Below are 27897 nucleotides of genomic sequence, written 5' to 3'. Positions count from 1 at the left end.
TTATTTTATTTTTACAAATATAAACTTATAAAAATAAAAACTTCGTGACAATTGTTTCGCCTTATTAGGGCATTTTCAAACGAATGTGAAGATTATTTGGATTGAATGTCCTTATATAGTTATATAATTCAAGGTACTTACGTAGAAAATAAAAATAATCTTATGAACTATAGCATGTACATTAATCATAATTGAGGGAAAAACCAATGGTTAAGGGTGAGGCTAAGTGTTTAATAGGTAATGGGGAATTTAGGTATTTATATTTGAATTTCGGGGAAAATATAACAAAGTAAGTATTTATTGACATACAAGTATGTATTGGAGATAATTAATGAAGCTTTATGGTTTTGTAAATTTAGATCATTGTTGTCGAAAAAATATCAATAATATTATAATAGGTTGCTGTTCATTTTAATTTTAAAATATGAGGAAATTTATATAAACATAAATGTATTATTATACAATATTCTTCTATACTATATAAACAGCTCCCCAGGGAGTTGAATCCAGTCCTTGTCTTCAAAAATTTGGACAAACTCAAAATATTGTTGGTAAATTACCTGGTCCATGAAGAAGTATACAAATTGAAAAAATAACATTTTCAGGCGTTGCCTAGTATGTAGGTGAAATAATTCAATTAGATGAATCTCACCTGCATAAATAAAGGTTTCAGCTCTTTTACTTCACAAACATCAATAGATGAAATAAATAAGGGAATAAAGATGTTCAAATATAGGCAGAATGGTGAATGTTACACAGTGTGTAAAGTGGCCACTTAAACCAGCCATTGACAGGTCATAAGCCCTGTAGATGCCTAGACTTCTATATTACCTTTTCTTAAATGTTTTTTTATCTCTGTTGCAATAGTAGCTTAGGTGTAAATATTTTTATTTTTCATATATTTTCTTGTATTTAAAAAATAAATTTACATATTATTATTTGTATAAACATGTTTATTCTGATCTTTCCGGCTGTTAATTTTTATCTGTTATTCATTGTTTTTATAAATGTAAATAATATTATTAAGTCAGTATAAATATAATCTTCACCAACAAACTACAAAAAGTGGCTTGGTGGGATTTTAGTTTTAGTAAAAAAATATAACAAGTGAAATTTTTTTTAAATTGTAAAAATTTATAATTATGCTATGAAATAAATAAAAATAAATATGTTAATAAATAAACGTATTATAACATATACATATATAACATAAAAGCAAGTAACCTGCTCAGAAAAACATTTTCTTTCGAATGATAAATGACGCCTACCATTCTGTTTTACTTTTAGTACTATTTTTTAAATTTGGAAATAAACGAACACAATGTAAGATAACAATCTAATACATGAGATTAAAACATAAAAAAATTAAAGTGCATTTTTTTTAGTTACGACACTTTTCATCCACGTCCCATTCGCACCGTTTCTACCCTACACGTCTCGGAGCACACCCTAACTGTCCCACAACACCCTTTCTTTTCCTCAATGGACCGACCCTCCTCTTCGCGTTCTCTACTAAATTCAGAGGAACAAGATGAACTGAACGGAGTTATGCCGAAGGCAGCTTGTCCACAATATTAAATAATAATATGAAAGTGTTATCGGGTGCAGTAAGGTCAATGAGAAACTTCAGCCCTACGGGAAATTGGATTCAAAAATTGTTTTCTTACGCGCGGTAATTTTTTTTTTGTATTTATTTATTATTTTTTATTTTTTTATTTATTTACAATTTTAAAAAACCCGTTAGGGTTACATTAGAAATTTAATATTGTCTAGTCATTTTATGTCTCGTCTAGTCTAGTTAGTTCAGTCATCATGTGCTTTTTCAGATTGATTTTTAAATTTGTCTCCAGTAAAAGTTTTCAAGTAGTAAGGTAGGTCGTTGTAGTGTTTAAGTCCATTATGTAGTATTTTTGACTGTCCTGTGTTTGTCTTTGCTTTTTCAATATGATAGTGTTGTTGTTGTCTGGTGTTATATTTGTGTATGTCAGCATTTTCGACTAATATTATGTCGTCGTCTTGTATGTTTCCCAGTGTTATTTTGTGCACAATTTTTAAGGTCTCAATTTTAGTCAAGTAGTTGTCAAACTGGTGTGTTTTTTTGTACAGTTCAGTCGTAGAGGTCAGGTAGGGTAGGTTGTATGTTAGTTTAAGAATTTTATTTTGTTGTCTTTGTATTCTTGTTATGTCTGTCTTGTTGCCAGTTCCCCAGAAGGCGATCATGTAACTCAATTTACTTTTGACATAGGCTTCGTACATCATATTTCGTACGTCACATGTTCTAGTTCTTTAAGAGTTTCGTTGTTTATCTTTATGTTCATGTTATGGTTCTTCTTTTGTGTTTGGAAATGTATTATATTGCATTTCTTGGTATTTAGTGATAAGAAGTTTTTGTTTGTCCATTCTAATAGTTTTTGCACGTCATTGTTGATGGTTTTAGTCGTTTCAATGTCATTTTTGTTTTCATATAAAATTCCTAAGTCGTCCGCATAGATTGTTTTTTTCCCATTATGTCACTGTGTATTATGTCGTTAATGTATATTATATAAAACAATGGTCCTAATATTGAACAAATATTATTATTATTATTTGTTATTATTTAAGGTAAACATGAACAGAAAATATACAAGGAAAAATAATGAAACCCACTAAACCGCTTTACCGGCTGGTCGGCAGGTTTTTATTTTTCCTTTACAAAGAAAAACATTAGAGAAATTATATAATTTTAAAAGTAATATAAATATTATTAAGAACTAAAAGCGTACGTATTTCCATACAAAAAATTAAATAGACGACTGTTAATATAAAATAATAATCAATATAAAGCCTTGTTACATATTAGCCCAAAGAATTAAGAACAGTCCAGAAGGAGCTGAGAATCATATTTGAATACATCGGACTGTGTCCAAAAATCCCTCCACTATGCCCCACTTTCACCACGCGCACTCGTGATGTCGCCGCGTAATGTTGCACGGTGGGAAAAAATATAATCAAAACACAAATATAAGATTTAAAAAAAGCTAATTTCTCTAAAATTTCATTGTGCACGCGGAAATATTGATTGACACAACAGAGTACATAAGTAAAGGGTCATTTAATAAGAGTAATTGAATTAATGAACTTTGAACTTAAAATATAAAACAAATTTTATTTTACATAAAACAGATATTTTTATATCATGTTAAATAATATTTGATGTTTTGAAGATAATGTCGGTCAAATGTCCACCACAGAGTTGTTTAATCCGAGGTCCAATTTTCATTAGTTCTCTCATTAGATAAGAAAAGTCGGGTAAAAAAAAATACTACCTTGGCAACACTAACGAAATGTTCATTTTGTTTCTTTGACAATCTGACAGATGGAATAATAATTCAATTTTTAAGTAATGCATTTACTACTTACACATTCATTTGCTAATTACTCATGAAATGTGATCGCATCCTGTTTCTTTAAGATCCTAGCAGTATTTCTACAATTTAAAAGGATAGTTGAATGAACACGGCATAGTTGAATTCAAAGCGGGAGTTGCGTACTGAGCGACGTCTGCAAAGAAACTAATGGGTCAAAACGTAAAACTACTCATTATTATATAAATAATAATATATTTCTTAAAAGTTTTGTCAACATTTTCTTTTAAGATCTGCTTGGGAATCTTATCGAAAATTTGATTAATTGTATAATGAAGTGTTCTTTGGCCATACTTGTGTACAAACCTCGTTACAGACAAGCCTTCACGCTGAAACATCAACAGATGAAAGAATTGAAGGAATATAGATGTTCAAATATGGACAGAACGGTGAATGCTCCACAGAGTGTAAAGTGTGTGTGATTATTTTTAAGCAATAATTTACTAATATTGTTATTTGTATAAAAAGCAAATCAAGAAATTTTGATATTCGTGTTAAAGAACATATGAGGTGTCTTCACAATAATAGCTTATCTGAATTAGCGAATCACTTAATCAATTTAAATCATGACTTAATTTAAAAAACTCGAGCTAAAATCTTACATACAAATAATAAAGGGTTAAAACTAAATAACCCTCTTCTAGAATGTGCCTCCGTGGTCTGGTCTCCATTCTATGTCAATCGCATAAATCACATTGAATCAGTCCAACATCGCTTGCTTCGAAAAATAGCGTGGATGCTTGGACTAGAGAGAGATAATTATTCTTATGCTGAAATAGAGTCAATGTTAAATATTTCTAGTCTACAAAAACGTAGAACTAATATTGACTCCATATATATGTTCGGCATACTAAATGGTACAATCGATGTTCCATTATTACTGGGACAAGTAAAATTCAATATTCCGACTCGTAGATTGAGAAACAATGAAGTACTGTTCATCGATCAGCATAGAACAAACTATGGCCTAAATTCTCCAATGACCCGCCTTTGTCGTATTGTTAACTCGAGACAAGATCTGGACTTTTTTGGTTTAAGTTTACAACGATTTAAACGAGCACGAAATGAATAGTCCAGATCTTGTCTCGATGTCCCTTATATTTGTCAATGCTTCTTTCTTATTTGAAAAATGTTTTAAACTATTCTTTTATTGTAATATTTAAACTTTATAAATTGTATACATGGACAATGTCCGTTAACAAATAAATAAATAATATAGAAATAGTTTACATTAAGAAAGCTTTAAAAAATAATGTTCATTTGATCAATAATCAAACAATCTTTCAATATAGCCTGTTAAACGATGTTCCATTGTAATGGTCACCCTATAAAACCTATTAAGCTTATCCCCTCCCTCCATCCCCTCTACTTGTTTCTACTATTTCTCAAACAACATAGAATATTTTCATAATTTAATCAGTGCATGTTTGTCCTAATCAGTGCATGTGCTTATTAAAATGCAAGCCATGGTGGTTTTATATTTTTGTGCAACAAAAATGGCGAAGGTGTATAGCAGGGGCGAACCGTGTATAAATGCGATTATGCGCAGCTTACCATTATATTACATAATAATGTTTTACTGTAACTTTATTGACAGAAAAACAAATAAATAATTACTGTTTATTTCAAATCATTTCCACCGTTTGTATTTTTATCCTAATATAAATATTAATATTAATAAAGCGCGCCCAGCGCCTGCGGTGAGCCAAGAAACTAGCCGATTATTCTTCAATCAGACATTAACTCTTTTAACCGATGGTGTAAAGTCAATAAATTAGAACTCAATATTAAAAAATGCAAAATAATGTCATTTCATAGAACAAAACAACCAATTTCCTTCGAGTACCTATTAGAAAACTCCAAAATTGATGTAGTCAAGTCCATCAGAGATTTAGGAGTTGTTTTGGACTATAAACTGACATACAACGAGCATATAGATAATACAGTAAATAAATCACTGAAATTACTTGGCTTCATTAACAGAATATCCTCTGATTTTACTAATGTCCGTACAATCAAAACTCTTTATTGCTCAACTGTTCGCCCTCTTCTTGAATATGCCTCAGTTGTCTGGTCTCCATTCTATGTCAATCGCATAAATCACATTGAATCAGTCATTATTTTTTTCTTTAAATGTTTTAAACTACTCTTTTATTGTAATATTTAAACCTTATAAATTGTATACATGGACAGTGTCCGTTAATAAATAAATAAATAAATAAATAAATTCCAGCTTATTTTTTCATACAAATAAGTATACTACATTTTGAATGTATTAACTCCAGTGCGGGTTTTTTCTCCTAGATTAAACTTGCAGATTACACAAATTATTAGAAGATTCTTGATTTGGAAAACAGTATTTCAAACATAATTTCTTAAGGGCTATTTTTCTTTGAGATGGTACTTTTGACATAAGACGATAGTTACTTTCATGCGTCATTTTGCAGGACATATGCGCTCGACACGGCCGTTTTTAGAACTATGAATTTCTAGAACAATTCGGCCAGTTGACATTTCAATTGAATACCTAATATCGACTGAATTCATAGTGATATTTTTTATTTATCTTTTAATAAGTTTTGTATTAAAGAAATTGATAATATTTCAAGACGTCACGTCGCTTAAGTTGATTTCATGGATGAGAGTTTTTGTATCACACAGAACTACAGAAAAATATCAATTTATAGTATATATTACTTACATTATATTATGTACCTTCTAAGGTACATTTTTGGTCTTAGGAAATATGATCACATTTCTGATTATCGTAGGAAACTGAAATGGGTCAAAATTAGACAGCGGAGAGACTATCACTCCCTCTCACTTCTGTTCAATGTACTTCATAGTCCTAACGCTCCTATATACCTGCGTGAAAAGTTTCAACGCTTATCAGTTCATGGTTTACCTCTTTGTTCTTATCCTCAAGGCACTCTCTTAATACCCATCCACAATTCCTATTTCTTCTCTAACTCAGATAGTGTCCATGCGGCTCGACTGTGAAATCATCTCCCATCCACCATCAAAGAAGTTACTACATTATCTCTGTTTAAATCACGTCTGAAGAAACATCTGCTTTCTCTTCCTTAATCTTTCCTACTTTCCTCTTTCCTCTTTTGTCCATTTTCCCATTGAGTAATAGTTTTGATTTAAGGTAATTTATTACGTTTATTTCTATTTTAATATTTCTTTAGCTTTTTAATATTTTTTTTTATCGAATATGTTCTGTAACGTAAATTATAAAAATAAAACTTTTATTTTATTGGTTGGTTGGAAGAAATTGCCATTTGGCAATAAGCCCGCCAATGTATAAATAACATTATGTAAAAAAAGTAAAATAAAAAAAATATTTATAAATATATATATATATATATATATATATATATATGATATTTTTTAAAGCCTACCTGTAAATAAAATCACCATTCGCCACTGGCGTAAAGCGGGTTTTGCATTTTGGTTTAATTGGTGTCCTGACGAAGAGACGGGCACGTCTCGAAACCGGACATAGAGAAGTCGGTAAGTGGTTATGTGCAAATATTTTATAACATTTAATAAAATATTTCTTCTTCATTTAAATAAATCAGCGATATATATCAAGTCTTGTAATCTGTGTAGACTTTTATTACAGCATGACTACTCAAAAGGTTAAAGAATACCGTGTTCTAGTTAAACGTTTAATTAAATCCATTATATCTTACGGAGTGCGTGTCTGGGGTCTCACCTTCCGGTCTCACCTGGGTAAAATTTATGATATTCAGGTGAGACTGTTGAGGGGGATCGTACCGGATAGCATAATCCGTGAGGCGAAACATATGGGCGAAGGTGTATATTTAAAATTCTGTAATGTCCTGCCGGTAAAACAACTTTGTGACTACAAATTGATTGCAAATCACTTTGTTGATGCGGAATATAAAAAAAGAGTTTCCGTCGTGAACAGCCGTCGTAGTGGTGGCTAAAGAGTGGTTTTATTTTTTAACGGTGTTATCAACACCATTTTTATAGGAAACCACTCTCTAGTCACCGTTACGACGGCTGTCAACCGCATTAATGTTCACTACGGCCGTTAAAATACGGGCACCGCTGTCCTAGGAAACCCGAGCTTTAGTGGGTAACAAATTAATGTATGTATTTTTTAATTATAAAATAAACGCTGCTCTGCAGCACTGAAACTGAATAAAAATCAAGCGTGGGTCGATTGTATCGTAAAATTACGCGTGTTCGATTTTCAAGCAGATAAATCTGTGTAAACTTTCTTATTTTTCAAACAAGCCCGCGTAATGGCGACCATTAGTCTCCCTGTCTAGCAAGCGCCACCGTTCGGCGAATAATGAAGGTAATAAATATCAAACGAGATAGGTTCGAGTCTTGGATAAACCCATATTTCTCCGCCGTGATAAATGTATGGATGTGCGTTCACACACTAGGCGCGCAACGGAGTTTCCGGGTTTTTTATTAAAAAAAACGCAAATTTTAAGAGAAATACAAAAAATTGTTTATACAAAGTATCGCCTCTCACTAGCTATACATGTGCACCATCTCTCTGGCGATACGCGAATGCCGTGACGATAAACCGAAACCATTCATCCAACCAATTTTGCACTTCTTCAAATTAGAGTTTTGCCCAGCTAAGCCATAGGCCATCGACTGGAACAAGTGATAGCCAGAAGGGGCCAAGGCCTCAAATATGATGGGAAGATAAAGACGTCATACCTTCACCTTGACGGTATAGTTGAAGATAAATTCCCTCTAGCGATTATAGGGATATACTAACAACCCACCTTAAAGTTTTGGGTAGGTACATCGTATGAATCAAGGGGAAGCGTACGTCACGGTACACATGTCTACGCACAAAATGACATAGCTTCAGTGTGACGTCATAGGTGAAGATAAAAGTCTTCCGACCGACAGCAAAAGTATAGTACTGATAAACTTGATCGACCATCAAGTTTTGATGTAAGCACATAATTTTATACCGACGAGTCTAGAACCCCTCAATACGTTTATCTACGCATTAAAAGTGTCAAAAATTTTGTTCCACCGAATAATTTTTCATTAATTAAGATTTTTCAAAATTCTAAATCGTTTTGAGGTTGGCACTTTTTTTCTTAAAAGCCTTTTAAAAATGTGAGAGAGAAATAAGTAAGTTTTGAAGTAGAATTAAATTCCGACATAACTGTCACTTAAATAAAACGAACGCCTAGATGTGAAAATTATGTCGCTAGGTTCTCTCCTATTAGCAAATAAGAGTATCAAGGCGTCAGACACAGATTATATTATGTCCCAGAAAGTTACCACTCTAAAAAAATAATTTAGTTATTATATTTTTTCCATCTGTTTTACTATCTTTCCAAGTGTATGTATCGAGACGTTATAGGAGCCGGCTTTGTAGTCGATCGGTACAGATCGGTAGATACATACAGACGATCGTTAAGTGTACCGTCTAGGTCAGGGGTGCTCAAACTTGAACTGCTGGCGATCTACCTCAATATTTTTAGACTACTTACGATCGACTTGAGAGGCTGCAAGTATGTGTGATGCAGGGTTGTCGTACATACACTACCTACCTAGGTAGGGTGTACCGTAGCATATATAGATATTAGCTTTCCGCACAATTTACATTATCTTAGTCAAGGTTTGGGTTAGGTTTACTTAAGTTTTTCTCTACAATATCAATGAAAAAACTCCTAGTTATTCAAAATTGCGAGTTTATTCGTTGTTACAAAACAAAAGAGTTTCATATGGTGTTAAACTCAACTAAGGAGTGACTTTGGATGTTGAAGCGTGGCACTGCATGTCCTCAGCATACTTTTCATAAGATGGTGCGTAACCACTGAGTGCCAATCGCAAGCATGATGACATATGATCGTCAGTTAGTCGATTGCGATATTTTGACTTAATTATCTTCATTTCAGAAAATGCAGACTCGCACAAGTAAGTTGACCCAAACATTGCCGTCAGTTAAAGGGCGATTTGCCTTAGATTCGGATATTTATCTTCAGATATAAAACACCAGAAATTTGTATCAGATGCTGTAGCTTTGAGATGTATATCTGATATAATCTGCACCAACTCATTTTCAACAGAACATGAGTTCATATTAAACTGACTTGCTACTTCAGTAGCTAATTCCTCAATGTTTTTACATGAAAAAGGATAACTCATAAATGATGCTATATTTGCCAATTTACTGCAATCATAAAAACGCATTTCGAATTGTCCCAAAATATTTGATAATTCAGCCTCATACGTATCATAATTCAACTGAGGAATCCTTGCTTTTAAAGACGGAAAATGTTTCAGACCATTTCTTTTCAGTTGATCTATCATAAGTTGCAATTTACTTTTGAATGCGTTTACTGCGCTAATCATCTCAATAATAGTTTTTCCTTTACCCTGAAGCTCCAAGTTAATGGTGTTTAAGTGCATTGTGATGTCAGTCAAAAATGCCAAATCAGTCTGCCATTTTTCGTTTTTCAACATCTCAGTGTCATCACCTCTTCCGTCTAGAAAAGCTGTTATTTCGGGCAATAATTCTTGAAACCTTTCTAGGAATTTTCCGCGACTCAACCACCTGACGTCCGTGTGAAGAACTAAATCAGTGTGTTCAGCTGACTCCCTATCTTCCAACTGCAACTTAAAAAGCCGCCGTTGCAAGCTACGTGCACGGATGGAATTCACAATTTTTGATGCAATGCCCATAATTTCCTCCGTGTTTAAAACTTTTGAACACAAAACTTGTTGATGTATAATGCAATGGAATGAAAAAAATAAAGGGAATTCTTCATTAGCTCGAGACAATGCCACAAAACCGTTCTTCTTTCCAGTCATTGCTGGTGCTCCATCGGTTGTAATGCACACTAATTTATATATTGGTAGCTTGTAGTTTTTTACAAAATTGAAACGTCATTTATATCTCCGCCACGGGTCTTCCCCTTCAGAGGAATGATTGTCAAAAATTCTTCCTTAGCCAACATGTCATTGAATACCATCCGAATAAAAATACACAGCTGGGCAGTGTCTGTCATATCGGTGGATTCGTCGAACTGTAAAGAAAAGTATGTACATTCCATGATATCATATTTTAGTTTATCTGCGATGTCCTGACTCATGACTTCAATACGCCTCGTGACAGTCGGACGAGATAACTGAAGTTCTCTAATAGCAGACATGATTTCTGTTTTATTTTTAAAATCTCCAAATAAAGTCTCACCTGCTTCAATAAATGCTTCCTTCACAACCGATCCATCTTCGAATGGTTTCTTGTGTTTCGCCAATATATGAGATATTTTAAATGACGCGATCGTAGCAGCTTTTGATTGTTTGGCTGGTCTTGTGAACATGGTTTGTTCTTTTTTCAAACAAGATATCAAATTACTTACTTTTCGTTTTCTTAATTCACTCTGTGGCGGAAAATCCTTTTCATAGTTTTTATGAACCGTTTTATGATGCCTCTCTAAGTTACCACGCTTAGGTATTGCAACTGACGCACGACAAATAACACAAATGCACTTATCCTTCACCATGCAAAAGAAAAATTCTTCCTCCCAATCGTTATTAAAATGATACGTTTTAGATTTCTTCATTGCACTCATTTCGCGCTATTTAATAATAAACTTTGTATCGACGTAGTATCGCCTTCAAGTTACAATTCAGAATGACTACAATTCCTGCAGGCGCAACATTTATATCGGCGTGAACGAAAGTCTCGAATGTTCCCGTCAAACGCGCCGCCCGAAATGGTCTAGTACAGTCTAGTCTAGAAACAACGCGGCTTTTCTTTGACAAGTACCGCGCGTTCCTTTGATAAAGCCGCCTTTTGCCGTAAGCAGTGTTATTACGTAATAAATTTTTGTAGTTTAGTTACCTACTTATTAAAAAAAAATTTCTTCTCAAGATCTACTCAAAAAGCACTCGCGATCGACTGGTCGATCGCGATCGACCGTTTGAGCACCCCTGGTCTAGGTGATTTCCAAAAGTCATACAAAATTCATGTTCAAGCGAGCATGTTTTGCTTGAATTGGGATTTATTGGCGTTTATAATTTTTTTATTTGAAAATTTATTTATAAACCCTTACGGATTATTACATTCATTTTACATACAATAATATATACATTTTTCAATCATACTCTGTTGTTCAAAATAATATTTTTTACGTCTTTTGAAAAGTTTGTCTGAGTCTTTTGTTTAGTTTTGTCTGGTAGTTTATTGTATAATTTCAGTCCATGGTTCATTAGTCTTGATTATCCTTGTCTTGTTTTAGAAAGTTGTATATGGTATTTGTCTGATATTCTCGTATTATGTCCATGTAGACTACATTTTTTTACAAGTTTTAGTTCTTCGTCTACAATTACATTAGTGGCTAATTTATGGATAAATTTGAATGATTCAAGTTGAAAGAGTTCAGTTATATTTAATTGCTTAGTTCGTTTTAAAAGTTCGCTAGTTGCAGTTAAATAGGGAAGGTCATATACTAACTTTAATATTTTATTTTGTTGTCTTTGTAGTCTGTTTATGTCATTTTGATATCCTGCTCCCCATAGTAGTTGCGTATAACATATTTTAGTTTTTACATAGGCTTCATACATTAGAATTTTTTTCCGTTTTTGGAACAAAATTTTTGATTTTTAAAAAAAGAATCGATAATGTCGCCACTTTGCTAATTGAATTGTTGATATGAATTGTCCATGTTAATTGTCTGTCTATTGTTAGCAAAATGTCTGACAAACAAAATATGAACTTATTCGGATACACATTTTGATTCATATACATCCAGACATACACATATATACACATATACATACACACACACGTACATACACCCATGCGCATACACATACATACATTCATAAAAACATAGACAATTTTTTTATGCGAAACTTCATGGTTGTCATCTATAAATATATTTTTTTTTAATTATTCCTATTTTTTTATATATTATTTTTGACATCCAGTAAGGTTCTCCAATCCGTGGCATGCATCAACTTTTCTGACTCCCTACGACCAATGTCATGAAAAAGCGAGGTCAACACCTTCCGTAACTTGACAACACTCCCATCTTTCCACGATTCTGGCAAAAGGTTATGGACCTTTTTGCCTACGTAATAGTGTTGTCTCGATGCCAGAACAGTGTTGACCCCTTCACTTAGTATCAGATCCCTATTAGAGTATCTTGTATTATGGTTGTGGTTGACGCTTGGGTAAATGTCTCTATTTATGTGTGTAACCACTATAATAATATTATTATTTATTTATTTCTTTGTTTAAAAAAAAACAAACAGTCGACAATGGTATAGTAACATTAAAAAAAAATACAGTTTATAGATAGACCAGCAAAGTTTCCAAATAAGAATCATACATTTTATTAAATTATGTTAAAACTAAAGGGTGTGTTTATGTGTATTTGTATGAGAGTAAGTGTAGATGTGTGTTTATGTGTATTAGTGTGGGAGTAAGTATTCAGGTGTGTGTAAGTGTGAGCATCATTAAATATTAAGTGGGAGCGTATCGCAGCCAGAAATAATGAGTCTTAATTTATTTTTAAGGGGCATGTAAAATATATCAATAGATGAAAGAAAAGCATTATAGTTAGAGCAAGAACGATAGAGGAAAGAGCGTTGTGCATAGTTAGTCCTACAGACTGGCAGATGGAACAAATACTTATTTCTTGTCACGCGAAAGGGGACATTAAGATTAATTTTGGAGAGTAGGTTAAAAAGAGTCTACTTTATTATTTAATAATTTATGTAAATAGCACAATTCAGATACAGTGCGTCTATTTTCAAGGGGAAAAAATCAATTTTGTTTGGCAGATTGGCTGTAAGTACAAAGCGTTTTATTGTTTTTAAATTCTAGGTATTTTGAATTTTTTTTTGAACATTTTCAATCCTTTCCATGTTTGTTATGTATTGTGGGCTCCACACAACGGATGCAAACTCCAAATTACTGCGTACAAAAGTGCTGTAAAAAGTTTTCAATGTAAAGTTTATATTTGAAGCACTATCTTTGTGGTTATTCATTATAATAAAATAAATAAAACAACTTGATTCTATTCATTAGTTTTTTTAAAATTTATTTATTTACAATTTTAAAAAACCCGTTAGGGTTACATTAGAAATGTGATATTGTCTAGTCATTTTATGTCTCGTTTAGTCTAGTTAGTTCAGTCATCATGTGCTTTTTCAGATTGATTTTAAATTTGTCTCCAGTAAAAGTTTTCAAGTAGTAAGGTAGGTCGTTTTAGTGTTTAAGTCCATTATGTAGTATTTTTGACTGTCCTGTGTTTGTCTTTGCTTTTTCAACATGATAGTGTTGTTGTTGTCTGGTGTTATATTTGTGTATGTCAGCATTTTTGACTAATATTATGTCGTCGTCTTGAATGTATCCCAGTGTTATTTTGTGCACAATTTTTAAGGTCTCAATTTTAGTCAAGTAGTTTATTAACATTTCACAGCAGAGATGAAGAACATCTAAGAGAAGATAATATAGAAGTCTAGGCATCTACAGGGCTTATGACCAGTCAATGGCTGGTTTAAGTGGCCACTTTACACACTGTGTAACATTCACCATTCCGCCTATATTTGAACATCTATATTCCTTCAATTCTTTTATCTGTTGATGTTTGTGAAGTTAAAGAGCTGAAACCTTTATTTATGCGGGTGAGATTCATCTAATTGAATTATTTCACCTACATACTAGGCAACGCCTGAAAATATAAATTTTTCGATTTCCATACTTCTTCATGAACCAGCATCAACAATATTTTGTCCAAATTTTTGTAGACAAGGAGTGGATTCGACTCCCCGGGGAGCTGTTTATATTAACATATTACAACAGAGATGAAGAACATTTAAGAAAAGGTAATATAGAAGTCTAGGCATCTACATGGCTTATGACCTGTCAATGGCTGGTTAAGTTTAACTTCACAAACATCAACAGATGATAGAATTGAAGGAATATAGATGCTCAAATATAGGCAGAATGGTGAATGTTACACAGTGTTTAAAGTGGCCACTTAAACCAGCCATTGACAGGTCATAAGCCCTGTAGATGCCTAGACTTTCATATTACCTTTTCTTAAATGTTCTTCATCTCTGTTATAATATGTTAAAATAAACTAATTTGTTTCTAAATTACCTTAAATCAAAACTATTACTCAATGGGAATTAGAAAAAAAGAGGAAAGAGGAAAAAGGAAAGGAGGAGAGATCAAGGAAGAGAAAGGAGATGTTTCTTCAGACTTGATTTAAACAGAGATAATGCAGTAACATCTTTGATGGTGGATGGGAGATGATTCCACAGTGGAGCCGCATGGACACTATATGAGTTAGAGAAGAAAGAGGAATTGTGGATGGGTATTAAGTGAGTGCCTTGAGAATAAGAACGAAGAGGTAAATCATGAACTGATAAGCGTTGAAATTTTTGAGCGTTAGGACTATGAAGTACATTGAACAGAAATTTATTATTTATTATTTTGACACTTTATATACATATACAATAAATATACATATAAGGGCGGGCATATTGCCTTAAGGCAATTTCTTCCTACCTACCCAAACCGTTCAGTTTGAGAAAATTATAAATACATGGACACATCGAATCTGAGAGAAGTGAGAGGGAGTGATAGTCTCTCCGCTGTCTAATGTAGCAGATGATCAAAATACGATGCATCTGGCCTAAAAATGCAGTGCCCTATGCTTCGGGAATGACGACGACGGCTTATATTGTTTTCTTTATCACTTTTGAAATATCGATATCCGGGTAATTAAAATTATTTAATAAAACGAACCGCGTAGGAAGCGCTGTCGTGTCGGCAAATCCCCATTAGTACGGTGCATTCAGCCAAACGTAGGTGGCCCAAATCTCTTCCCTGCCACTGCAGCTCGCTCCGCTTTGCGCGGGATCATGGTAAGCCCCTTATTGAGTTACCGGCTCCGGCAGCGCCAGTACACGGAATACACGCATGCGCCTTATCTATTTTTTTTTTGTGACAATGTATGTAAATTTAGGTCAAAAATTATTGAAATTTTGAGAGAAGCAGACATTTAACATTATTATTTTATAAATATTTTTTCATTTCGTTACTTTTACATTTATTATATTGAACATAATTTAAATTATTGTATTAAGTGTAAACAATTTTTTTGGTGTGTGCATGAGTTTCTTACTCTAATATACAAAGAAATTGGCAATATATGTGTACATACTGTTTGTTTACCTAGTAAAATAAATAAATAAATAAATAAATTATCTAAGCGAGTCGCTATTTGAAACAAATTTAGACGCGCCGGGAAAATTATAAATTCAAACAACAACAACAAACCATCACGCCATTTCTCCGTAGGGGTAGTCAGAGAGGATGGAACGCCACATCACTCTTTCTTTGCATAGAGATCTCACTTCCTCCACATTCATACATCTTCTCATGCACGCGCGTCGATTATTCCTACTTTTGACATGTCCATCTTCAAGTTTTTGATGGACTTGATCGTGCCACGTCTTTCGCGGTCTTCCTCGTTTTCTGCATCCATCAACATTTGCATCGTAGATCCTTTTAGCCGTTCTTTCACTGTCCATTCGCTCTTCCAAACCAACGCAGCACCCCTTTCTTGATTCTGTCAATAGTGCATGTCTCAGCCTTAGGCACTTTACGGATCTCTACATTTGTGCACCTATCATACATCGTTTTACCACACATTTGCCTGAGGGATCGCATTTCGACAGCATTTAACCTACTTTCATCATTACTACTACTACTACTACCATCACGCCATTTCCCCGTAGGGGTAGGCAGAGAGAATGGACCGCCACACACGTCTATCCTGGCATACAATCCTAGCCTCTTCCACATTCATACATCTTGTCATACATGCCCTTCGGTTCTGTCTGCTTTTCACATGACCAGACTTAAGATTTTGGTTTATCTGATCATGCCACGTCTTCCTTGGTCGTCCTCGTCTAACGTTGCCGTTCATTTTTGCCATATATACTTGTTTTACCATTCTCTCGTCGTCCATTCGTTCTACGTGACCAAACCATCTCAGAGACCCTTTCTTAATCTTATCAATTATACTTGTCTCAGATTTACACTCTCGCCTGATTTCATCATTCGTAACCCTGTCATTGATTTCCCACACATTCGTCTAAGAGATCGCATTTCAACCGCGTTCACTCGGCTTTCATACTTTCATCATCATTTTTCCAATTCCATTCTTCGCCCATACATTAGAGCTGGGACTAGAACTCCGTTGTGAACTGCTAGTTTAGCCTCCTGCGATAAACATTTGTTTGCCAATGTTCATATATCTTCTCATGCACGCGCGCCGATTATTTCAACATTTGACATGTCCATTTTTGGTCATGCCATGTCTTTCTCGGTCTTCCTCTATTTCTGCACCCATCAACATTCGCATTGTTAATATTCTTAGCCGTTCTTTCGCTGTCCATTCGCTCTACATGTCCAAACCAGCTTAGAGCTCCTTTGTTAATTTTGTCGATAATGTTTGTCCCAGCCTAACATAATACATCTCTGCTGGCGAGCTCATACTAATGAATTAAGCCGCAAAATATAGTAGTGTTGACTTTTGTGAAGTAAAGGAGCTGAAACCTTTATGATGTTGGAGAGATTCATCCGGCTGAACCAAATCACCTACTAGGCAACGCCTGAAAACACTTTTCCAATTTTTATACTTCTTCTTTTACCAGGTAGTAATTCAACAATGTTTGAGTATGTCCAAATGCTTGCAGACTGGCTGGATTTTCTCCCTAGGAAGTTGTTCATATTTAAATTTATTTCAACAGAGAGGGAAAACGTTTTTGTGAAGGTTATGAACAAATAAAGGTTTCAGCTCCTTTACTTCACAAAAGTCAACAGATGGAAGAGTTGAGGAAATGTGGATGTTCAAACATGGGCAGAATGGTGAATGTTAAATCGTGTGTAAAGTGGCCACTTAAACCAGCCAATGACAGGTCATAAGCCCTGTAAATGCCTAGACTTCCATATTCCCTTCTCAAAAACGTTTTCCCTCTCTGTTGAAATAAATTTAAATATGAACAACTCCCTAGGGAGAAAATCCAGCCAGTCTGCAAGCATTTGGACATACTCAAACATTGTTGAAACATATAAGAATTTATTCATTTTATTTATTAACGGACTCAGTCCATTAAAAAAAATGGCAAACACAAATCTTTATAATACATCCAGGCAGAATTGAAATAAGATGAAAATAAAGAAAATTAACTAATATTAGTATGTAACCACGACTTCCTTTATATTTACTTAGGATATTTACTCAGTGAAAACCAAATTCCGCCTTTATAACGCCTGCATAACACCTATTCTATGCATGCGAATCGTGGCACCTCACTAGGGCCAAAAACAGCACAATACTGAGTTTTGAGAATTAGTGTCTCAGAAGAATCTTGGGTGTGCGGTGGTTTGACTTGTGCGGAATGAAGCAATAAGAGAACGGACGCAGAAAACTCCGGTGACAGCTGTCATCAAGCGCAGGCAGTTCTGGACGTCCACTGCTGACTGTTCTGGCTTGGGAGGATGCACAAGAGCTGGCAGCCGACAGAGATGCCTGGAGGATCTTTGTGGACACCATATGCTCCAACTAGGGAGTGGACTTGGAATGATGATGATAATGTATGTAAAACTGTTGGTTTCGAAAATAAAATAAAATAAGGCCTGTTAGACTTGAACATAACCTTCCCTAAAATGTTCTTCATCTCTCTTGTAATATATTTATATTAACAGCTCCCTAGAAAGTTTAATCCAATTCTTGTCTACAAAAATTCGGACAAGATTAAAATATTGTTGAGCTATCTTCAATTGGCTATAAAGTAAAACAGATTTTTTTAATTTAATTTATTTTTCAAACATGTTCAATTGCAGGCTGCCGACGAAGGCACTTAGAATATGTTCACACAAAATGTACACATTTTCCTACAGAAAATTCGATTTTACTTCATAGACAGTTTATTTACTTTCATTGATAAAAAATATACATGATTTGGTTATAATGTATTCCTTACTGGAAAATTCTACGCCGGCGCCGACGAAAACATTTTACAAGTTTTGATGACAAAGAACCTTTTTTAATATGAGCATGTTGGTAATGTAGATGGTTACGCCATATTGAATCGATGTGCACACATTTATACATATATATTATATATATATCACATTTGCTAGGATGAGGCGTTCGGATTTATTTATTACCTACGGGGCCCTGGTTAAGATGTTGCATTTTGCCTACCGTGGGTACCGAAATTGTTCGAACAACAAGGCGCGTGTACATGTGATTTCTTAAATTCTCACCGTGATCGCAAAGAAGATATTTTGCGTTGACTATTAAATCCACTGTGTTGTGTAATTCTAAAGTGCCCCTCCTTCCTGACAACAATATCGGATCTGATCCTGACTTCCGCGCGAGAGAAGTACCAGCAATTAAGGTGCCAGAACCCAGAATGGTGATTGTAATCGTATTGAGGGTTCTGTAGCAAAGTAAATAAAGGATAACGCATCCCGCGAACCAGCAATTCGAGCGTGCATCTGCTAACGGGCAAGTGGCGCCATCAGTAGAATTCAAAATCGTTTTTTTTAACAATGTATTGACTACGTTCAAATTTTTGTAGGTATGTGTATCGTAGCGTACGCTTTTCCATATTACATATCGATGAACCGACCCAAAACTTGATTGATTTACAACAACGTCCTGCATCTCATTCTCCACTGCTCTATATTCTCTGCAACCTTCTTCAGCTCAACATATACAGCGCAGTTTAAATCCTCGGGCACTTGTTCCAAATACTCTCGTCGGGAGCACCTTCTGTGATTTGTCCCTTCAGCCACTCCTTCTATTATGTCATGCAGCAGACCCTTATGGCGGATAATGTGGCCTATTCATCGGTTCAACTCTCTAAAATGGTTTCGATTAGATGCTTCCCTTTTTCGATTTTACCGAAACTTTGTAATTAGTGATGTGGTCTTTCCAGGAGATTTCTAATATTCGTTTGTAGCACCTAATCTCAAAGGTCTCTAGTCTTTTATTATCACTTTTGGTAAGGCACCATGTCTCTTATTATTCTTATTTTTAGAGGTGGAAATCAGTGCTATCAAAGCTCCTGACGTAGCTGCAACCTGTGAAGATCTGTTTTGACGAATCCCCGTGAATAGTTCTCGCTCTCAAAGCCCAGGTCTAAAAAGAGCCTGGCTACTGTGTGGAAGGCGAGAGTTTACATTCTGCTAAATCTATCCCTCCAAGCCCAGGTCTGTAAAGTATCAAACTATAAGGTAGAAGACCAGTTCTTTAACATCTTTAGGTTTAACCAGTGATCTCCCGAGGCTGGGGCTCTTTGATGATGTAAAAAATCAAATTCGCTACAAAATGAATGACCAGAATCTGATACGAACGTAGAATTTTAAAGATTTAAGCATTAAGCAAGATTTGTGAGTACTCTGACATTTTATGAACACATAAAGACAATCAGTGGTAATGCATTGAAGATGTTAGGATTTGTTCTGCGTACTGCCAGAGAACTTTTTACAAGTCCTCGGCGCGAAGTGGACTCGAGAGTGGCTCGATGATTTGGGGGCCACAAGAACTGAAGTACTCTCTTATGATAGAGAAAATCCAAAATAATTTTCTGAAATACCTCTACATGAGAGAGTGCGGGTATTATTCTTGGCTCTACCCGACAGAGTTTCTCCAGGGTATGCTTAACTATAACAATTTATAGACTAGAAGAAATGTGTATTTGATTACACATTTTTATCCATTGTTGCACGATATGGTCGATTATCCTAAGATTATGACAAGCATGGGTTTGTATGTTCCTGATAATTGCCTAAGACAGCGTCAGCATAGATCGTTTCATATTCCGATATACAGGAGCACCCTTCCGGTGAAAGGGCTACCGCTACGCTGAACAACATCGTTCTAGATGTTGATCTGTTCCATGTATCCGAAGGGGTTTTCCTAAGCTGGATTCTTCTATAATTTTGACATGAGTCTCTTTATGTATTTTTCGTCTTTTTATAATATGTACGTCTTAAATTTTAGTTTGTAATGTTTATATAATTTCAAATAAATTCATTGAATTGAATTAACATAGAATGTGGATAAGTGTTTCCTTATCTTCACTGCAAAATCTACACCTAGAAGTTTCGAAAAGGTTTAGTCTAGCGCGGTGTTTGTTCTATCTGCAGCTCCCTGGGCGGGCTCTAGTGGTAACCCTAACTTGATGAGGCTGAGCTTTATTAGGTCAAAAGCAAAACTTTGCGAGTACCCTTTGGCACCATACATGTCTTGGCAAGCTGCTTGCGGAGTTTTAAGTTTATGTTGTTTGACTCAAAAATCTTCAATTTTTTGTTGAACGCAAGCCTCTCTTGATATATGCGGCAGTCGACTACTCAATTTGGAACTAACACTGTATTCCTCCACTGTCATACTGGGAAATTAGAAAAAGGTGATTGTGCTGACCATGTGTATTTGATTGATCACAAATTGACAATACTGCAGAGAGGGGTACAATGAAAGCTTTTCCACTTTCTTTGTTTTGTTATTTTCGCGGTTTGATTGCAAAGAAATATTACATTTTTGCTTAATTGGTTTTTTAAAAAATGATATTGATATGCGAAACTGAAGAAAGACTCAAGTCTTTATGAACAGTTTCGAGAAAAGGGTGGATGCTTTCATTGTACTCTTTTTGTTCTGCCGTCCCCGGTGATCCTGCTTCCAAGGTAGTGTATTTGTCTTCATCTATACCGTCATGTAGCTCAATCACAAATAACTATCGACGTGCTAATAAGCAACGTAATAACAATTTATTTCCAGGGTTGTTTATCGTATTCGCAATCACAATGGAACATCCGCGAACACTTAATATTAAATGTTAAAATATTTACGTTTCGCGTCGTATAATCCTGCTGCGCAATCACATATTTGAATTTCACCGGTGTAAATATGGAAAATATGCATTAGCTGTTATTTTTATTTATTTATTTATTATGCTATTTATTGCATTTAGCCGGCGGTTGGCAAGTCAATGTCAAGAAATCAGTCGCCATGGCAATTGTAATTTAATTTTTACTTTTTTGTTTGAGATACTCCTTACTATTTTGCAAATGCAATATATTGTATTATTTTTTATAGTAAACGCCGATTTTTCACCAGTGAACTGTATTTATTTACGAGGAAAATAAAAGAACAAACCGACACGAGCGTTGACTTAGAGATTACACACGCGCTGACTTACGACTGTGATAACTTAAGCATGTTCATTATTATATAATTAATATTTAAATCATTAACTTTGTGTTCAAACATTTTACTAAATGTTATTAAATATTTGTATATAACCACTTACCGACTTTTCTATGTCTACCGGTTTCGGGACGTACCCGTCTCTTCGTCAGGACACCAATTAAACCAACATGCAAAACCCACTATACACCTTCACCATATTTGTTGCACAAAGAATATAAAACCAGCACGACATGCATTTAAATAAGCACATGCACTGATTAGGACAAACATGCCCTGATTAAATGATGAAAATATTCTCTTGTTTGAGAATTAATGAAAAAAGTAGAGGGGATGGAGGGAGGAGACAAACTTAATAGGTTTTATAAGCTTAAAGAAATTATTGAACCACACGTTAACTACTGTAGTAGCATTTTTTTTTATCAAACAAAGAAAACATAGATAAACTAACTGTATTACAAAATAAAGCCTTTAGAATCATTTTGAAAAAAAAACAGATACACGAGGGTAAAGTCGATGGTAAATGAAATGAAATTATTAACATATAAACAAAGAATATTTTACATTACAATGATATTTGTTCATAAAATTATAAACTATAATAAAAAAACAGAATTTTGGAAAAAAATTGATCGGAACCAGCATGAACACGATCACAATAGAGAAAAGAACAAAATTAGACTTCCATTTAGGAAAAAGGCAAAGTCACAAAATTCAATTTTATTTAAAGCAATTAAAAAGTATTACGAAATTGAAAAAAATATTTATGAAGAAAAAAACATATCAAAATTTAAAATAATGGTCAAGACATTTGTGATAAACAATTTATAAATTAAATATACTTGCAATGTTATTATTAGAACACACATAACAATATGTATGATATGTGTGGCCTACTTTAAGATTTAAATAAATAAATAAATAATATGTTCATTATTGTTTATTGTGATCGCTCAAATGCTTAGCATGTTTTAAAGCACGTCGATAGTTTTTAGTGATTGAGCTGATGGTGAAAGTATGACGTCTTAGCTTTCCGTTGTAATCGCTACCCCGGTACAGCTAGAAAAACTTGTATTAGAGCATCATAGCGCACTCCGAATATAAATTAGTTTCACTTCCCGAGCGGTCTAGCTTCTGGCCAAGCTAGGGTATTGTATATAACGCTGTAAGATTAGCAATTTCAGAAGAGATTAACTCTCTACGCCGTAAGAATACTAAAAATGTAACAAAACACTTATCGCACCTTTAGGACGAAAACGACTCAACTCAAAAAATCAACTTTTTGTGAAATTTCAAAAGAAGTAAATTGTAGCACCTTCGTATTCTTTTTTCGATTGTTTCGTATTTTTCAAAGTAAGCACCAAATTTTGAGTTAATAATCATACCAAAGGCTTTCAGCTATGAATCTATAAAAAAAAACGTTAAAAAAATTAATTATTTTGATTTTGGTAATGTATCCAACATAAAACACGTTTATTGGATTCTAATTCTGCTTTATTTTTTAAAACATACAAGAACGTATATTGTGACGCATTTTGTCTTGTTAGGACATTTTCAAACTGTCAATTTTGTTTGAGTTTAAAAGTTTGAAAATGTTCTAAAACGACGAAACGCGTCACAATATACATTCTTTTATATATTTAATTAATTAGAATGAAGATCCAATAAACGTGTTTTATTTTGGATACATTACCAAATTTAATATGGAATTCTACCAATTGTCTGCATACACAATAAATAAATTATTTTAAGTTTAAACAAGACATTTATTTAACTCTTGTGTGGCTGTAATGTCACACTAGTCGACATAGGACACAAGACTTGATATATCTCTCTTATTTTTTAAAATGATGAATTCGTATTTTTCGTAATCTTCAAATGGACGTTTTCACACCCGATTTGGAAAGTAAAATTCGTATCACTATGCTATATGTAAATAAAAAAAATATTTAACCTTGATACGCGAAGCATGAATGTCCGCTAATTCAGCAACACATATATACAGATACCTTATACAAGACAGAGCACGAAGATAGAAGTCATAACTAGGAAGACTGAGACGCTGTTCTGCGGTGGGTGTCATCTTAAACTGATTAAGTCTTCAGTCGGTTAATGACAATGATGGGGGACGCACGCGTGTAACATGAGCGGCGTATTTGTGATTTTCAATTTATTTTTCTATAACAGGATTAAATTATATGTTTTTTCCTATAAATTATGGAAAAGGAGTTATTAAACAGTAGTCTCCATGTTTTCCATTTTTTTCAAATGTCTGAACTTTAGAATATTCCGTCTTTTACTAGTGGTAACACGATGTTACATCACCGCGCGCAAAGGGATTATTTACCACAGTCTTTTAAGAGTTAATGAGTCATGAGATTGAAAAAAACAAACAAAAGGACTTTGATAAAAAGGATAATGACATAATTTTTATAATTCAGATCAGGTCACCGAACCCTAAAATATAGCTTGATCAGTTGTCAGCAAAGGTGACGACATAACTTTGCAGTGACGTCTAAGTAGTGTTTAAATTTATTTCAACAGAGAGGGAAAACGTTTTTGAGAAGGGAATATGGGAGTCTAGGCATTTACAGGGCTTATGACCTGTCATTGGCTGGTTTAAGTGGCCACTTTACACACTGTGTAACATTCACCATTCTGCCCATGTTTGAACATCCACATTTCCTCAACCCTTCCATCTGTTGACTTTTGTGAAGTAAAAGAGCTGAAACCTTGATCACGTGGGTGAGATTCATCCGGCTGAACCAAATCACATCGTAAATTCATCGAATAAAAAAATAATTCATTTGATGATGAGCACGAAAAAAGTATAAATATCTTCTTTTTTGGTGAATAATTGTATTCAACACACTACAATAGGCTTTGTTTTTGCATTATCATATCAATTTTTGGAAACGGAGTTTGATGTTTGCATAAAAAAACTAAAAAAATTGATATGATCGGTACATGATCAGTGATCAGTGATCAGTAATTTCCCATCACTATTGACATTAGTTTATCAGCTGTCATTTTATTCAAGCTATATTCATGTACCAATAAGTAAAACATCGTATGTTAAAAATGCTTTTTTTCGTAGGACTTTTTTAATGTACAATACAAAATTTAAAAATATAGATTACGCAAACATCACTCTGTCAGATTTAAAATTTATACTAAAAATGTATTATGTAACTTAGTAGACATTATAATAATAAATATGTACATCTCCCCTCCCCTCCTTGTCCTCTCTTCAAGCATTTTTCAAGCCTGAATAATAGCGTAATTCAAAACCATCTCTAAATATTGCAAACACAGATTTAAATTACGAGTATACTACTCGACGCCGCAAACTTAGCATTCTCCATTGTGGGTGAAACATAATTACAAATCTCACAATTCTGTTTTTCGCAAATATCTCAGAAACTCCTTCGATGGAGATTTCTAAGTTTGCTTTAAATACCCTTAATTGTTAAATTGCATTATGTTGTTACAATTTATTGACGTTTATAAGTGATTTTATGAACCCAAAAAAAAATATGCTAAACTACGCCAAAATCACGCCTATGTTTAAAAATATACTGATAACAATATTTTAGTTAGTCCAAATGTTCGTAGACAAAACTTGAAACAAAGCAACTTTAATTAATGTATACTATGCTCTAGCACAATCAACTATTAGTTGCGGAATAATAGGATGGGGAGGAACAAATAAAACTACATTAGAGCCATTAATAAAAGCCCAAAAAGCCTTACTAAGAGTAGCCAGCAAAAGCCTTACCAATACTCGACAGACAGACTTTTTACAGAATTTCCTGTACTAGACATAAGACAAATATACATAAAGACAATTTTAAGACATTTCCATCAAAATCCTGACAGACATAATGACGGACAACAAATTTACGACACTAGGCAAAGACAAAAGACAATACTTCTGCTCCCAAAGAAAAAAACAAATTACGGACAAAGGCATTATACTTTTCTGGCCCCTAAGCTATACAACTTTTTACGCAAGGACATATTGGCGAACAAAATGAAAAACAATATTTTCAAAGCTTGAGTACATAAATGGATTGCTAAAAAGACTAGACAGGAAGCTGAAGAATATGTTTCATATATAAGAATGTAATTATAGTTTCTTGAAAATCCTTTTTGGTTTTATTGATGTAGATATGTTTTAATTTAATTTAATTTTTTATTTCTTTTAAATTTTTACACAATTGATGTGAAGTTATGTACAATTCTGTATAAATAAATAATACACGGACACTCCGGAACGTGCTTGTGGGCCAGTGGAGTGGCTATATCCATAAAAAAATATATATATTGAATGTACCTACCTATTGTATAGACATTTTTGTTAACTATGTATTGGTATTGTTTTTTATATTGGATTAAATAAATAAAACAAACAAAAAACAAAACAAAAGACTGAATTTCACCCCCTCGGGAGTCATTAAGATAAACAAATTACAACAGGGATGGAGAATACCTTAAATAAGGGAATATGGAAGTCGACACATTTAAAGGGCTTATGACCTGTCATTGGCTGGTTCAAGTGGCCACTTTACACACTGTGTAACATTCACCATTTTTCCTAGTTTGAGCATCCATATTTCTTCAGTTCTTCCATTTGTTGATTTAAGTGAAGTTGAAGAGCTGAAATCTTTATTTTTGTGAAGAATGAAACCAACTGGTCCAAAAAGAAGTTTAAAAATTGAAAAATTGTTTTCAAGCGTTGCCTAGTATGTGAAATAATTCAGTCTGATGAATCTCTGATGAGGCTGATAAAACAGTATGGATTTAGATCTGCCAGATCAACCACCTCTAACCTGGTAGATTAGACCCAGGTTATTGTCAAAGCACTTGAGGATGGTCAGCAGATGGACGTTCTCTATACTGATTTTTCCAAGGCTTTTGACAAAGTAGATCATAAAATTATCATACATAAATTACATGCCTTGGGAATAAGGGATCCATTACTCTTATTTAATTATAATTATACATCGTATCTTACTGGTAGGAAACAAAATGTTCGGACAAATAACTATTTGTCAACCAGTGTTGATGTAACATCGGGTGTACCTCAGGGTGCCCATTTGGCACCACTGCTTTACAATTTGTTTGTTAATGATGTTGCTAAATCATTCTCTAACTCTCGCTTTTTATATGTTATTCATTGTTTTTATAAATGCAAATAATATTATTAAGTCAGTATAAATATAATCTTCACCAACAAGCTACAAAAATGGCTTCATGGGATTTTAGTTTTAGTAAAAATATAACAAGTGAAATTTTTTTAAATTGTAAAAATTTAAAATTATGCTCTTAAATCAAATTATACCATTATAAAGTAGAAATTAATTAAAATAGTTGTTATTTATTACCTTATAATGAAAATGTGAATCCAGGATGTACACTGAAGGAAGCTGTTCAGACTTCATCGTATCTGCCATTTTCTTCTGAAAAAAATTAATGATTTTGATGAAAATAAACAAATTTGAACGACGTCACTAGTTCTCCGAAATCAACCAATGACATAGTGTTCTGATACATTTCCGGTTACCGGGAAAGTCAATCCACAAATCAGGACCACTCACCGTAGAGAACTTGAGACGTCACAAGCGGACTAATTTTAAAATTACAAAATCAAAAAATCATAGAGCTGATAATACCAAACGTAAAAATACAAATAAAAAATAAATGGCTTCGTATGATTTATTAACAAAAGTCGGCCTCGTGGTGTAATGGTCAGAGCGTTTGCCTACCATTCAAGGGGTGTCGGGTTCGATTCCCGACATAGTTGATATTTATTTTATTTATATTTTAACGATGGAACTATTTATGGTTTTCATTCCCCTATGCCCAGAATTCTCAGGTCTGCCAACAAACATACCAGTCTTGATTTCTTTGATAACAAGTTGTCTTCTTTCAAACGATCACTGAATCAAATTCAATTATAAACACCTCTCTCCCGCTTCCACTCCCACCGAGTCTACTATATACCATTGAGTCTTTCTACTTTTTGATTATAATTTTATATGTATAAATATGTCCATAAAAATGCCCATGGGGCGTAAATATAAATAAATAAATAAATAAATTTAAAAGGGTGTTTTTACACTTGAATATATGATAGTACCTGATGCGTAAGACTGATCACCTCATCTTCATGTAACAAAAATGATCACGATACGCTGCGATTGGTGCGATTAGTGCCCTATGCA

General features: G+C 33.9%; 1 protein-coding gene across 1 annotated transcript in view; it reads right to left on the bottom strand.

The window, feature by feature from the left end:
• Nucleotides 1–27129, bottom strand: part of LOC148274868 (uncharacterized) — a 52829-nt gene extending 25700 nt beyond the window's left edge. Inside the window, exon 1 of the mRNA XM_088236504.1 lies at nt 27058–27129. Within this exon, the coding sequence (XP_088092630.1) occupies nt 27058–27126 (69 nt within the window). The 5' untranslated portion in view covers nt 27127–27129. The remainder of the gene's footprint in view (nt 1–27057) is intronic.
• Between the last annotated feature and the right edge of the window lie 768 nt (nt 27130–27897).

Source organism: Micrasema longulum, unplaced genomic scaffold (assembly GCF_059751315.1).
Source record: "Micrasema longulum isolate JH-2025_06_02 unplaced genomic scaffold, ASM5975131v1 h1tg001563l, whole genome shotgun sequence".
Classification (NCBI taxonomy): Eukaryota; Metazoa; Arthropoda; class Insecta; order Trichoptera; family Brachycentridae; genus Micrasema; species Micrasema longulum.
This window is presented reverse-complemented; position numbering and strand designations above follow the sequence as displayed.